General features: G+C 38.8%; 1 protein-coding gene across 9 annotated transcripts in view; it reads left to right on the forward strand.

Annotated features, from left to right (window-relative positions):
- Nucleotides 1-14,750, forward strand: part of EHBP1 (EH domain binding protein 1) — a 225,677-nt gene that overhangs the window by 167,688 nt on the left and 43,239 nt on the right. For 8 of the 9 annotated variants that reach the window (XR_774823.1, XM_010574733.1, XM_010574737.1 and 5 more), the window contains 3 exons: nucleotides 3,918-4,065; nucleotides 11,141-11,257; nucleotides 14,416-14,543. Coding sequence is in view for 8 of the 9 variants with exons in the window: in XM_010574733.1 (XP_010573035.1) it covers nucleotides 3,918-4,065; nucleotides 11,141-11,257; nucleotides 14,416-14,543 (393 nt within the window). In the remaining variant the exon portion in view is untranslated. The remainder of the gene's footprint in view (nucleotides 1-3,917; nucleotides 4,066-11,140; nucleotides 11,258-14,415; nucleotides 14,544-14,750) is intronic. The other variant, XM_010574736.1, reaches the window with a different exon arrangement.

Below are 14,750 nucleotides of genomic sequence, written 5' to 3' on the forward strand. Positions count from 1 at the left end.
GAAATGGTTTGAAAAGATCTGCTAAACAGTTTTAATGTTTCATCCCAAATCCTATTTACTCAAACAAGAGCCTATCAAGGTCACAGTAAAACCCAGCCTGCCCAAACCTTTAAAGCTCATTTAATTTTTTTTTTTTTTTTTTTTTTTTTTTATTCTGTCTTCTCTACTAACTGAATAGGTACATTTTGGTAATCCTTGCCTCTGGACAAGCACAGAAGTCTTTTTCTTTCTGAATGGCTAATAACAGAGCCGTTCTTCCTGTCTAATGATGAAAGAGGTGGCAGTCAAGTTCTTTCTCTCAGATGTACTGTGCACTCAGGGCAGACCACAGACAATTTTGAAACCTACAGCTACAGGAATCGCTCCCCCTTATAGGTACAATTCTGGTTTAATTTTGTTGCTGTGGAGTGTCACTAATTTACCACTTTTTTTTTCTCCAGTCTATGGACACGGTAAAGAATTTTCTTTTTAAACATCAAATAAATGCAGCTCACAGGATTTTTCTTTTTTTATGGGGAGAGGATAATGCATTATCAGACTGCTGGTGTGTAAACTCAGTTTGGATCCTCCCAAATTTCTGCCAAAGGACAACTGAAAAACCCTGACAGAGGTGTTCGGGTTTTTTTTAAATGCGAGAAGATTGCAGAATTTTTAGTGATTTGAGGAGATGGGTTTTATGGGCATGGTTGGGTGGTTGTTTTTTTCCCCTGCAAGACTCCACTGCTCTCAATATTTTACTGAGTTGGTCAGCTCTCAGCTTCTGGCACTGCCAAGCGACATCGCTGGCCGGGTGATGATCTCGGAAACTGCCCCGGCAGCGTTTCACATTTGAATTTACCTTCCCAAATCCATGGCATCATTTTCGGCCAAAGTAATGTCAGTCATTGCCATCTGCGGCGAGTACAAAAAGGACCCCCTAATGGCAGCCATTTTTATTTGTTTCTTAAGATCCAAAGGCTGCTGAAAGAACAATTGGATAAAGTTGAGGATTGGAGAAGCATGATTTTCTTGTTCCAGTGAAATGAAACTCCCATCCTTTTTTTTCTTCCCCTTCCCCTTAAAAGCCGGAGTCTGCTAGGGGGTTGTAGCTGTGTCAAAGCCGTTGGGATGCCACTGCTGATCACTTTAATTACTAGGACTAAGGAGGATAAAATTAAAAGTAGCACCATTGAAGCAGTGGAAGAAAGCTTGCCGAGATGTCGGTGAACTGTGAAATATAAAAATTGCATACCAATACATTTTTATAGGAGGGAAACAAGGAATTACATTACTTATTCTTGAAGAGTTTGTCCTTAAATGGTGAAGTTTTCCTTGCTGTGCATCCGCGTGGCAGATTTTTAGACCATTGCAAAGTAATTGGGGGAAAATAACAGAGCAAACTTTAATGTCTCTGGCATGTCAGGTTCATGTCAGAGGGTAAAAGATTTTACTGAGTTTTCTCTTCAACTGTACAGGAAAAAAATCACCGTATGTGTGTTTGCATGGTCCTTTCTTAGTGCAGATCTTCTCTTTGTGTCTCTTTTTTTTTTTTAATATCTATGTTTGTGCCTTTATACCTCTCCCAAGTGCTTTCCTTTCCAAGATCTAGGGGATTTGCTGTTTAATAATTGTTCTGTACCTCAAAACTTAATCTGCCTACTTTTTCTACGCTCAGTTTCATTGCTCCTACCACCAGTGTTTCCTCTGCCAAGCTCGGTAACCGAGGGTTCAGATATCTGAATTGAATTTAAGGAAGAACTAGCTGTTTTTTCTCTTATCCGCTGGTGATGATTGGCTTAATCAGCACAAACACAAGCCACAATAATCTGTTTGCTTGGAGATCCCCGGGATGTTAATGACTATGCTAATAATTCAGGATACAAGTTCTCTTTCAAGAGGAGGGGAGAAAAGGAGAGAGGGGGAATCGGCTTGCTCAGTTTAGGGCACATTTGTCACAAACACCTAACTGGCCTTATTTTAAACTACTTGGGCTACGGTAGATTAAATTGTTTGACGTTAAACCACATGGGAATCTTAATTATAAGTTTTGCACATTTCTTCTTAAAAGTAATTTAAATCAACCTCACAAGTTCCTGTATCCTAGGAATTACAAATAGTAGAGATTTGAGCAGTTTTATTTCATGTAAAATTCAATGTAATTAATGTTACTGAATACCGCGGGTCGAAATAAAATCGGTTGCTGTGTCAGTTGGCTGGCTAGAAATTAAATTAAATTAAATTGATCTATTATAGTGCATAGAGGCAGGGGGGAAGCTTTCTAGTTGTCTTTCTAACGTGTACTTCACCAAATAAGTTTTTGATAGAACTGTTGCTCTGTGCCTTCTGGGAAGTTAAAGGGTGAGAAAGCAAACAAAGCCAATGTGCCATCCCGCTGCCTTCCAGGGCCCAGGCAGAATTGTCTTTCCAGGGGAAGGACATTAGCAGAAAAGTAAATCAAGGCAATCTGATAGGGAATCAGGGTTCTGTCACTCAAAGACAAGATATTGTGCAGTGTCCATATACTTTGTTTACTGTAGGGTTTTATGAGTTGTAACCTGCCCGTGCAAGCTGTTAATGAGGCTAAATCTTGCTGCTGGAGGATTGAATTACAGCACACCTCTGGGCTAATGGTTATAAACAGAAAGTCCCATTAGGGCTGCATTCTGATTCAGTCATTTGCATTTTTTCTATTGTGCCGAGAACAATGCTGAGTAAATAGCTACAAACAAACAATTTACATGGAAATGGGTCAAATGTACCTAATTAGTATTTTGCGCTTGTTTTATTAATGATTGCTTAAACTAAATAGCACTTAGCAACAGCTCTCACCAGCATCTGCAGGTGTGGGATGCTCAGTTTCTGGGTTGGTGGGAAGGCTGCCAGGACGGCTCTCCAAAATTAGGCAGTTTGTTATATTCCACTTAGTTCAGGTCAACTGCCTATACCTGGGTTTTACCCTGTTCATTATGTCAATAACACAAACATTGGCAGATTTGACTTAAAGCCAAACACTGTTGCGCTTATGAGCGTTTCTAATATTGAAGGGAGGGGAAAAACAGCCCTAACTTTGAAAAAAAAATCATATTTTTAAGGTGAAAATGGAAATTGTTTCCCTTATGGTTTAATGCATTCTTAGAGCTATGTTTAAACACATCTTTTTATTAATATTTTTTAGTATGGTGAGTTAGGCTTTTCCAAAATTTCATGTGGTAGAACTTCGCTTATTTATGTAACTGAAATATTATCATGCTTCTAAGATAGTTACAAGCTTTAGTGGGAGAGCACTATCTGGGATGGTTCCAATATAATCTCTTTAATTACTGACCAAAGCCCCAGTAGTAGGATGTTTTAAAGTGATGCAAAGTATTTTCTGCTCTGGCATCTATTGTTCTTTCATTAACTTTCATTAGTTTATTTAAAAAAAAAAAGTATCCATTGAAGTTGAAGGATTAGATTCCTTTCTGTGCCTCAGATTTGATGTCACTTTACACTTGAAGCCAGCTTGGTGACTGGAGTAACCGAGAGCAATATCTGGCTTCTCATTTCAGTTCTGTGAGAGAATTTTACTCAAACAAGTAATTCAATTTAGTAAAACCATTTTTATAGCTCTGGTAAAACTTTTTGTAGTTATTACTTTGAGACAAAAGTGTCTGAGAATTTTCATCAAGGTATTTTTATAGAACATAGTTTATAAATGCTTTAAATTTCAAATAATTAGGTTTCTAATGCATTAATAATTTGGGGAATGCTTAAAAAAAAAATCTGATTCACGGATGTCTTTAAAAATTGTGGTGTGACACCCAACTGATATCGAGCATCCTATTTATAATGTGGGCCAAGCACCATGCTGTAAACCAGTTACTATCATGATGATCAGATTGAGAATGAAATTGCATTTCTGTCAATTACTGAGTTGGCAACTGTTCAATATATCTTAGCAGCAAGATGAAGAGCGGCGTCGGCAGCTGAGAGAGCGAGCTCGTCAGCTAATAGCAGAAGCTCGATCTGGAGTGAAGATGTCAGAACTTCCTAGCTACGGTGAAATGGCTGCAGAAAAGTTGAAAGAAAGGTCAAAGGCATCTGGAGGTGAGCTGAGGAACCTTGTATCTTATTCCTGTGGCAACCTAGAAACCAGAGACCTTTTTGGGTATCACTTTTATTCACATTTCAAAATGTTGTTGTTCATCAGGTGCATATATGAAAAGACCTGGCCGTAGATATGTTTCCTAAATCAGGCTTGTGTCACTTAATTTCCAACAATTAAAAGAAAAGCATACATGTGATTGAAAGAAAAAGATGTTACGTGAACAAGTAGCTCATATTGGCCCATTATTTATAGATTTGTCATTACCCACGATTATTTAGAATTTTATGATTGTTGGTTAAAATCTCTTCAATATATATATTTATATAGGACCATTAACATACTTTGGGGGGAAAACAACATTAGAAATACTTAAGAAACTTTATTTTATATTAAATGTGTTCATAAAACTGCTTGGGAAGAGAATTTTAAAGGCGGCCCATGGGAGGTGGGGGCAACAACCTTTTGATTTTAAATTGCAGTCTTTTGACATACCACTTGCCTTTACAGGTTTTGAGTTGTAATATTGCTATAATGTTATTAAACTGACTTTGAAATGTCATTAAAATTCATATACCTGCCAGTGCTACGAGTCGAAGTAATATAGTGTCACTCAAACTCAAATGGGTGCTGAGCACACGTTTCAGTACAGGCTTCTTGCTCTTTTAGTATCTTCTACACATTCTATGGGGAAATTGTGTTTCTCATACTAACATGTAATTGTAAACCAAAGAGTCAGGAAAATCCAACTTTAAGTTCACAATGCATATAGATTCAACAACAATATTGTTTTCTTCTCTATTACATGTTTTTTATATGCATATGTATTTATAGTCTTACTGCACTCTAAACCCTACACTTCTGTTCCATTTAACACCCAAAGAGAAAAGCAGTGAGTTGTACATCTCCCTTTGGGTCTAGTCTTCAGTTTTCTTCTCTTTGCCCAGTAAGCCAAGCTTGCCAACCTAATTCTCTTTCATGGTAAATAGGGAAGTTACATCCTTGATGGGGAGGGAGTAAGACAGGCTGAGCAAAATGACACAGTGCTTGTATATTAAGTAGACTATGGTGTTCTTCATCCCTTTTCACAACTTCTGACTCCCCATCCTACGTTATTTAATTACTTCCTCCTCACTGTTTTATCGTACCTGTACATAGCTGTTCCTGCCATCTCTCCCCTCCAAGGAAGGTACAATTTCTGGGTATATCCTGAGTGCTCAGCTAGACAGTAGTTACTCTGTTTTGTGGCAGTGACTCACAGGTGGTGTTGCTAAATATCCCAGTATGCTGCTTTCTGGGATGTGGCCTTCCCTGTTCATATTTTCCTCTGAATTTTGCCGTTGCTCTTCCTGCCTTTCATTCAGTTTATAAACAGTCTCAGAGGTAACTGTGCACTGTGCATATATACTAAAAAAAAAAAAGTCTATATGCATAAATACTGCGCATGCACTCAGAGCGTTTCAGTGTTATTAAGGGAGGAGACAGTATCAGTACTGATGACAACTTGTTTATAAAGTTATCACCACTATACCTGTTGGGTTTTAACCAGTATAACAATTGCACTGCTTTCTACTTTTGCACATGCTTTGAGTTATCTCCTTGGTTTATATTTCCTACCTTGATTTTAATTTGTTCATACAGTAGTTTGGCCAAGCTATTTAAACTTCTCTTGGACTTCCAGTTTTTATTCCCTTTCTCCTTTTATTCGTTTTTGCTCTTTTCATGTCAGTGTGCATTTTATAGCACTTCTTTCTACTTATTCATTCTCAAAAAGCTTTCCTTATGGCACATCTTCTACATACTTTCGCCACACTGCTGGTAATGTCAGGTGCCACACCAGATCTCCACTCAAGAAATTGATTCTTCCAAAATAGAGTAGTTCTGTGAAATGGCACCAACACTTTATAAACCAAATAAATTATAATTATTTCTGGGTTTAGTCTTCTTCCATTTTTTTATTTCCACCAAAAATTAAGATTTAATAGACAGTGTCCTTATTACAAATGGATTGTGAATATTGCCCTTGACTGCATTCACATGTAGTAGGGTTTTTTTCTCTGTATAGTCCTGTATTCCCTGTACAATACCCAAGACAAGCTTATAGTAATATCTTTTGTCTTCCAAGCTCTCTTGTCCATTATGCTTCATTAATCTCTTCTTCTGCATTGATTGCTACGTTTTAATTTACAAAAAGGGAATGTACCAAATCATTTTCCTCTCTCAATTCAGTTATTCCAGAAAAAAGTGACATTTTGGCTTTGGGATTTTGGAGTTTCTAAACACTAACTTCTTGCTCACTATTGTAGATGAAAATGCGATCCCTTTCAGTGTTTCTATATGCTCATTAAGAGTTCCATGCTTTGGTGCTGGTGCTACATTCTCTGTTAAAAGACTTTATTTAATCATGGTTTGAAAAACTCAAATGCCTATGGCAGGTTGAAACTTTCCTGGATAAGCAGCATCCTTTGCTATGAAATCTAGTCTTTTTCATAGGTTATTTGGCATGTGAGACAGAAAATACTTCTTCCTGCCAACTGCCAGAGGGTTTGGGATGGCAGCTTCAAATTTATTAGATGTCCTACTAGCTTCAGGCTGATAAGCAGATGCCTTGAGATGGGTCCAGGGACAGTATCAAGATAGGAATCCAAATATCTTCCCTTTTCCCAGCAGCGACGGGACAAAGGAATTGACATCTTATCTAGGTAGTGTCCCCATGCAGTAGGACACCCGTCTACTCTTCTGGGATTTGGGTAGTGTGTTTTCTTTACTCTCTGGCACATCTCCATCCTTTATTTGAGATGACGTCTTTGTGAGGATGTAGCTAGGATCTGGAGGTGGTGAGTAGGCAGTGGAGGGAGGGAACAATGGAGAGGACAGGGGGTAAGACAAGCACAATGTGAAGAGGCTTTGGGGAAAAAAAGTACCAAAATTAGGCAAAACTGGGAGGGGAGAAGAGAATGAACACAAGATCAGCACAGAAGAGGGATGTTAGAGGAACAGGAAGGGAAAAACACAAGAGAAGCAGCATCCAGATATATTGTAAGACAAAAACAGTTTTCAAAAATTTTGGAATTAATAACAAACGTTGGAAAGGTATACTGCAGTTAAAGAACTTAGGAAAGAGAGCCAGCTGGCATTGCATTGCACTTGTATGCTTAAAGATTTCAGGGTACATTACAGATTTTACTTCTGAGGCAATGATTTGGAGGGAATGTACATGGTAGCTCAGGCTTACTCATCATGCTTAGTCTCCAACTCATAAAACAGTGTTAAGTTCTCGATTTAATATTTTTAACAGGCAGTATTTGTATCTGTTGGCAGTTACTGCTGCGCTTTCTTGTCCTGACATCTGATTTCTTGTACACTGAACCAGTATTTAGACTCTGCATTTCTTCCATTCCCCACTTTTGCTTCCTTTATTACTGTTCAGATGCTCCTGTTAAATCCTGTAGCCTTAAAGTGTACTCTGTACCTGAAAGTAAATAAACTAAATATCTGAATATCCACAAGCCTGAAGGACTTCCCAGAGACAATCCTGGAGGCATCTTCCCTAAAGAGCAAGTACTGTTCATGCAGCTCCAGTGGCAGCTTATATATGCTTCTCCCACTAATGTGATCCAACCCCCATCAGTGATTTTACCACTCTATGAAAATTGTTCTTTTTTAATTTCATCTAGAAATTGATGCAGTCTGCTGCAACTCTTTCACATGTGGGCAAGCTTAAACCAAGTCAAGAGAATATCAGTTTAACCACAAATTAAGCCTGAGCTGAATCTGAATAGTAAAAAATATGAGCTATAAAATGCCTCTGAATCTTCTTTTCCACCAATATTCTGGCATTTCCATTTGGTTCCAAAAGATTCTTATTTCACTTTCTTCAGTCCAGTCTGCAGTCCAGGCTCTGTAGGTAATGGTCAGTGCTGTTTAGTTCTTGACTTAATCCTTCATCTTTAATTTTGCTTGTTTCTTCACAACATAGTAAGACTTTGCTGTCTTTCTAGGATCCACATTTACATACTTTTCAAAGAAGAGTTCTTTAGTACTCTTCTAAATATGTGCCCGGGTTCTAGACCAAGTGCTTTAAGTTTTTCACACTAGTAATTTGTTCTTTTCATAAAAGATATCTGTTATCTCTTCGTCATGTTATTCCTTTTATCATTTATAATTGCAAAATCTTGTTGTAGCATGCTCCCTAAACACATTTCCCTTTCTAATACACTGGAAGAACATTGGACTGGAAAAAAAACCCTAGAGTAGTTTAAAACAAGGAATCTGTAGATTTTGAAAGATATTTAAAAATTTGTGAAATTACTTCAAATTAATGCTTTTAATTGAATTTATTTTTTTTTAATAAAGTGTAAATGTCCTGATAATCATATTCAGTCGAAGCCTGCTAACTTTAAATTAATACTAGGTCAGGTCATTGTCTGACACTAGGAACTGGTGTCTTTGACATTCCCATCTCTTTTGTTACCTAAAATGGTGGTGTCAAAGAGAGTGCCTCTGATCTCATCTCGCTATATTAAATTAAAGAAAATCAAATAATCTAATATAAGCATTCCCTTAGTATCCAGCAGTCTTAAACCCTGTCATCTTGTTTAGATTGTTTTGACACATCCAGCGTCCTGCTGGATGACTGGTAGTTGTGAGCTGACCTTGTGAGCTGACTTCTTTGGGTGCTTTGGGAAGTCATTGCCTGCCTCTAGGCTCAAGGTGGTTTCCCTCTGCCATGGCAGTGTCCCTCTCTTTCTCTTCCACCTCTTCCACATGTCCATAGCCCTTTGCTGCTGTTAGCCTGGTTGTGCTTTCAGTGTGCCACCATGAGCTCCAGGATGTGTTTGAGAGTACCGTGGCCTGAGTGCCACTGAATGTCTCTAACACCATCATGAAGGATTTAAAATCATGTGAGAACTCTAGCTCCTCATTAGAAAATGTAGAGATGCTTTGAAGAAAATGCAAAACTTCAGAATTGTTGCTATTGCTGCTTTACCATTCTCTGTTTTCTCTTCAGTCTGCTTCTTACCCTATCCCTTTCTCCACTTCATCGTGATCACACTGTGCCCTTCTACTTTGTTCACCTGCCTCTGTGCTACCTGAAACAGCTAGAGTCCAGATCACAGAACCTTCTATGTGAATTTAAGTGGGAACAGAAAAGATGTCACAGAAGAGTCCTGAGTGTTTCTGCCCACCCAGTTGTATGCCTGAAGCACCATCTCTCAGGTCCCAGGTCTGGTCACAGATCCTGGTTTGGCTGAGGAGAGGTGTTGTTCTCCACCCATCAGGCTCAAGCTGGGGCAGTTTGGAGGAAAGCTGACTCTTCCAGGGACCATTGAGAATTAGTGGAGAGGAGCCCAGGGAAGACATGGTGGTCAGCTGAAACGGAGGGGTCCTACTTCACAGATTGCTGCTCCTTTATACATGCAACGGATGTTGAGTAAGACACTGAAATGGAAACTTCTTTGCTCTTGTCTGTTGCAGCAAGAGCCTTAGCCTGAATTGGCAGAGGTCTGTGAAAGACATTGATTAATTACAGAGGAACTGAGGGAGCAGCTGGTTAAAAAGAGTAGCAGACATACAAAAAAGTCAACAGGCTCCTAAAATGGGAATTATAGGCACTATGGAAATAAAGAGGTAAGGAAAAGAAAAAACTGTATGACCTTTGTGTCAGCGGTCTGGGCCTGAAGTGCAAACCAGGTCTGGGGATGAGGTTTAGTGTATTTCAAAGACAGACAATGAGTGATCAGCACCAATCCTGGTCCAAACTTCCCCAAACTTCTGATATTCAGGATTATGGCATCTTGGTACTATGTTTAGGATCCTTTTTGTTTATATGGCTTTTGAATGTACCAAAGTACTGTAATTATAATTAGTATTTTTTCCTATTGTGAAGTGGTTCAAATTTCCTTTAGTTACTATTTGTGTCTTACTTCTCCAGACACACTCCAGCCTTCTCTTTTTTTTGTCATTTTTACACGCATGCATACATACATAGGAAAAAAATGTTGGTATAAGTCTGAACAAGTGTAGATAGCATTTGATATGAGACTTAAAAGTAAGCAAATACAGGGCAACTACATGCTTGGAAAGTACTAATCTAGCTTTTATGGACTTTAATTTCATTATATATTTGTATTGAAAATGTGAGTCAGGATTTTTTCTGGGATCTGCTTCACAGTTCAGCACTTGCTATTTGATCTTCCTCAGGTTACTTACTCTTTCTGTGCCATAATTTACCTACATCATCATCATAATTGTAATTATAATAATCACCTACTTCGTAAAACATTATGGGGCTCATTTACAAGTGATATTCATAAGCTGCTCTGAGAAACTTGGTTAAAAGATCCTATAAAAAATATACAGTATAATTACAATTATTATTTTATTTAAAATATATGTAGCTTACAAACAATGCTGATTCAAAGTGGTGCAGTAAGGCAGCAATCTGTGAGTGTGCTCTTGCTCCACCTGAGGTCAGTGCTTGCTAAGCATGATGTTCCAGGTGGCAGTTTTCGTCCTCGTATCAGAAGTGGTAGGAGACGCTAACACCTAAGCAAGGTACAGTGATCACTGGTCTGTGATATATTGTGCAAAGTAAGGAATGGCAAGTCTCACCAAGCTGGGAACTCAGTACCCGGAGCTGCTGCCTTTCTCAAGAGTGCAGCTCCCAGGTCGTTCTGCTGGCCAGTCCCATCCAAACCTGCTGTACGCCAGCTTTGGCACCCATTCTGCATTAGAGAGAAATGGAAGCCTGGGGGAAATTATTTTGACTCGAGTTATAAGGAAAAGCACATGTGCTTTTCAGAGTTAGCCAGAGATTTAGTGCAGAGAACAGCCACTGCTGAGGCCAGACTCTACCTTTATTGTAGCAGGAGTTTCCAGCAGAGCCCCCTGTGTGTATATTGAATTGCATCAGTTTTACGACAAATCCATGAGTGGACAGAGTGAAATCTCCTTCCAGACTTATATAATGATTTGCATTTTTATCATAACTCAGCTTATTCTCTAAAGCATTCATTTTTAGTGATGTGCATGTACATAAGAAAATACTAACCTTAATGCTGTATGTTCCTACAGATGAGGATGAGGATGATGATAATATTGAGATAGATACTAACGAGGAGGTTCCTGAATGCTCTGTTACTGGAGGTGGAGATGAGCTTACTAACCTAGAAAATGACCTTGATTCAACGGGTAATTTAAATAATGGCTATTTTGTGTATTTTGCATGACTAACACTCCATCATCATATAAGTACTGATGTGCTGCTTCTGTCTGTCATAGCTTTATTCCTTTGTGCCTTTTCAGGTCTTTTAAAGCCTAATGCTTATTCTTTTTTAATATTTTGCATTCACGTTTAGTTGAAATTTAAAATCAGCAACAAAATCATTATTTCCAGCAATGGCAGATTTAAATGTCTCTTGCTGTTTGATGGGGAAGGGGACCCCAGGCCAGATTTGTAAAGCAGAGCCACCTGAAATCACCCTGCCTCGATTGTCTCAGCAAACCAAGGTAGACAGGCCAGAGGAGTGAGCAGTCGCGTTGGTGAGTACAGCTGCCGCTTTCTGCACTGACATCCTGGCCCGTCTGCTCAGTGAAGAGGAGCAAACATGCCTCAGTTTCCGTGTAGGCTTGGTATCCCTCCAGTTCCTTCCTGAGGACCAGTCCTTGTATTTATACCTTGTTGCTCCAGTGGGGACATGGAGGTATAAATCTGAACAGAATTAGTCCTACTTACTTTACAAAGTTCAAGTAATAGATTTTTAATAACACATTTTAAAAGCATTCATATTCTTGTAGAAATACTTGTATAATCTTAGCACACACTGGTCAAGTAATAATAAATGATAGTAATGGTATTTCCCCTTTCAAAAATTCTAATTGAGCAAAACTGGAGCAGGTTCCTCCATAGATCTTACAAGGGAGATGCTTATTTAAAAAGGCGCTAGATCTTCCAAGATGTGAAGGTAATTGCCTACAGTAAGGGGCTCCTCTGCTCGCAGAGAGTTGCTGAAGGAGTTTGTTCTCTGTACAAGTCTGCCTGTTACCAGTGGCCCTGGGGAGTGCCGAGGGCCTCTTTGTATTGTGGTGTGCTTCTCTGCCAGGGCGTTTCTGCTCACTACAAGTTAGCTCAAGCCCGGAGAAGTGCAGCAAGCACAGGATAGCGTCGGGATAAAGGCAGTACAAGAGAGAACTTCTTACAGCATCCTCCGACTTGGTTCTGCCCATGCCAGGTGGACCCAAGTGTGCAGCCCATAATATATTAAATCAAAACACTTCATTTAGTGTTTGCTCTTTGTAAATTAAACCAACAATGATGTGTATATAGCACTTTCTAGTCTTTTTGGATTGTGAAAGACTTGAGTCATGTCCTTTTATTTTTTTTATTTGAGGATTTCCAAACACATAAGAAAATATATTTAGTGTTTCCAGCATTTGAATTAAGCTCATTTAGAGCAGAATCCTGTCAAATATTTTTCCAATAAATACTGGTTCATTTTAGGAGAAAAAGAAAATCAGTAAATGAATATTCCTGTCACATAGTCTCAGTGACTTACCAAAATTTATTTCTGTGGGTCTTTTTTCTTGAGAGATACCTTCTCAGGGATACAAACCCACTACCCAACGCTTCATCTCCACCACAGGAAGACATTCTGGAAAAAAACTGGGACATCATTTTGCAGTTCAGTCTGCACAGTAGTCAGAGGTACAAACGAGTAAGGAAGGGGACAGGCAATAATATAGAAAGCAGTCTAATGCTGTGATAGAAATCAGTGTACAGAGATTTCACTGGGATTCTGCCAATTCATACCAAGTTCTAATGAAGGCTGAATCTCCTGGGAGCACCTAAGTGCAGAACTGTAAGGGACATTTCACATTTGGGATCATTATGACCATCTTAATTAATTTGTCCGCTGCTGAATCTTAGACCCTCCCATCTCTCTCGAAGAGAAAACTGTTTTTACTGCCAGTTGTTGGTTTTAAGTATTGCATCTGTCTGTCAGTACTGCTACTATATGCTGCTGTGAATGTATCTGATAAAATGTGAACCTCTTATATCATAGTTATTACACGATGTTTATGTATAAACCCATGAGAATGTGCATGTACTTACATGTGAGCCTCAATTAAGGGCACCCTGACTGGGTGTGCCAGAGGAAAGGGAAACTATCCTTCGTCATAACCCAACCCAGCCCATTGCTGCTGGAGGCAGGCATCATTTGATTGCCAGCATGCAAAAAATATTTTGGCTAACAAGAATTGGAGTGCTCCAAACCTTGGAAGGAGCTGTGCGGCAAAACAGTCATGGCTCCACTTCCCACACCAGCTAGAAGTCACCAGCCCAAAGTGAAAAACTCAGGCTGTGCCTACAGAAAAACATAGCAACTGCTATTTCCTGTGTTTGACACAAGGCCCAGATGTACGTGCATAATATACGCAGGTGATGCTGCATTCGCTCCATTGCAGGGGCAATTTCTCGTGTGGTGCTGCATGTAGAGTATGTCTGGGGGCTTCTGTGCCAGCATTATTCTGCCTTCCTACCCAGAGTTAGCTCCATAGATCTGCGCTGTGGTTTGGTATTAACACCTTTCTCCTTATTACATGTGTATGTGTAGGTAACTGTGTATGTGTAGGTGTGTTACAAATTCGTATAGTCAACGATCACGTACAGAATGAGCATTATTGGGAGGTAAAATTCTCAACTATTATTTCTGTGGGCTCTGATCCAAGTTGCTAAAACTGATGAAAAACTTTTGGGGACTTCGGCAGACTTTGAATCTGTCCCTTCCATGCAGTTATGAAGCGTTTTACGGCTCTCCCAGCTTCAACATACTCTATAAATCATAGTAAAATATTACTAGAAAGCTGTCTCTTTTGATACTGAAATTTTATCATTCAGAAGCTGTGCCAAGGAGCCTTAGGATGAATTAGTAGTTCATAAACTTGAGGGGTTATCAGTACTTAGAATATGTGATAAATTGTTATATGTCATCTTAAAATAAATGGCTCTTTAAGTGTGGTTTTATGCCAAAGTATAGGTGTGTACAGGTTGGAAGTAAAGTAAACATTGTCTACTTTCTGTGTTTTTTCATCTGCTGTCTTCAAGCACGTTTAATTGTTCAGTTGAGTGCTACATACTTTTTTTGAGAAAACTTAGGCATTATCTGTGTACGTAACACAAATCTATGCCAATCCAAATTGCAGGAAAAAAAAGTCTTCTAGTTTTTTCCTTTTTTAGTTTGAAATGATAGCAAAGTGAATTAAATCTACCTTTTAAATTGCTACATTGTTGTAGTGACTCTGCATTTAAATGCATCTCTCTGTGTTGTATGTGGTATTTGCATATTTAGCAGAACAAAACAGTAAGTTGGTGGATTTGAAGCTGAAGAAGCTCCTAGAAGCTCAGCCACAGGTGGCAAATTCATTCTCCAGTGCTGCTCAGAAAGCTGTAACTGATAGCTCAGAGCAAGACATTAAGGTAAGTTTTGATTAATGCTTTTGTCTCAGTACCTGTGTTCTGATTTCGGGTGTGTACTTTGTGAGGAGGAAAATGATTTCTTATCAAATTCTTCACGGTAAGAAATGCAGAAAATCTTCGTGGCAGTGCAGTTGCATGTTGATTAATCAACACATTTTCCTTTTTTTTTTTTTTTTTTTTTTTTTTTTTTTTTTTTTTTTTTGCCTA

Source organism: Haliaeetus leucocephalus, unplaced genomic scaffold (assembly GCF_000737465.1).
Source record: "Haliaeetus leucocephalus isolate CR32 unplaced genomic scaffold, Haliaeetus_leucocephalus-4.0 Scaffold450, whole genome shotgun sequence".
Taxonomy (NCBI): Eukaryota; Metazoa; Chordata; class Aves; order Accipitriformes; family Accipitridae; genus Haliaeetus; species Haliaeetus leucocephalus.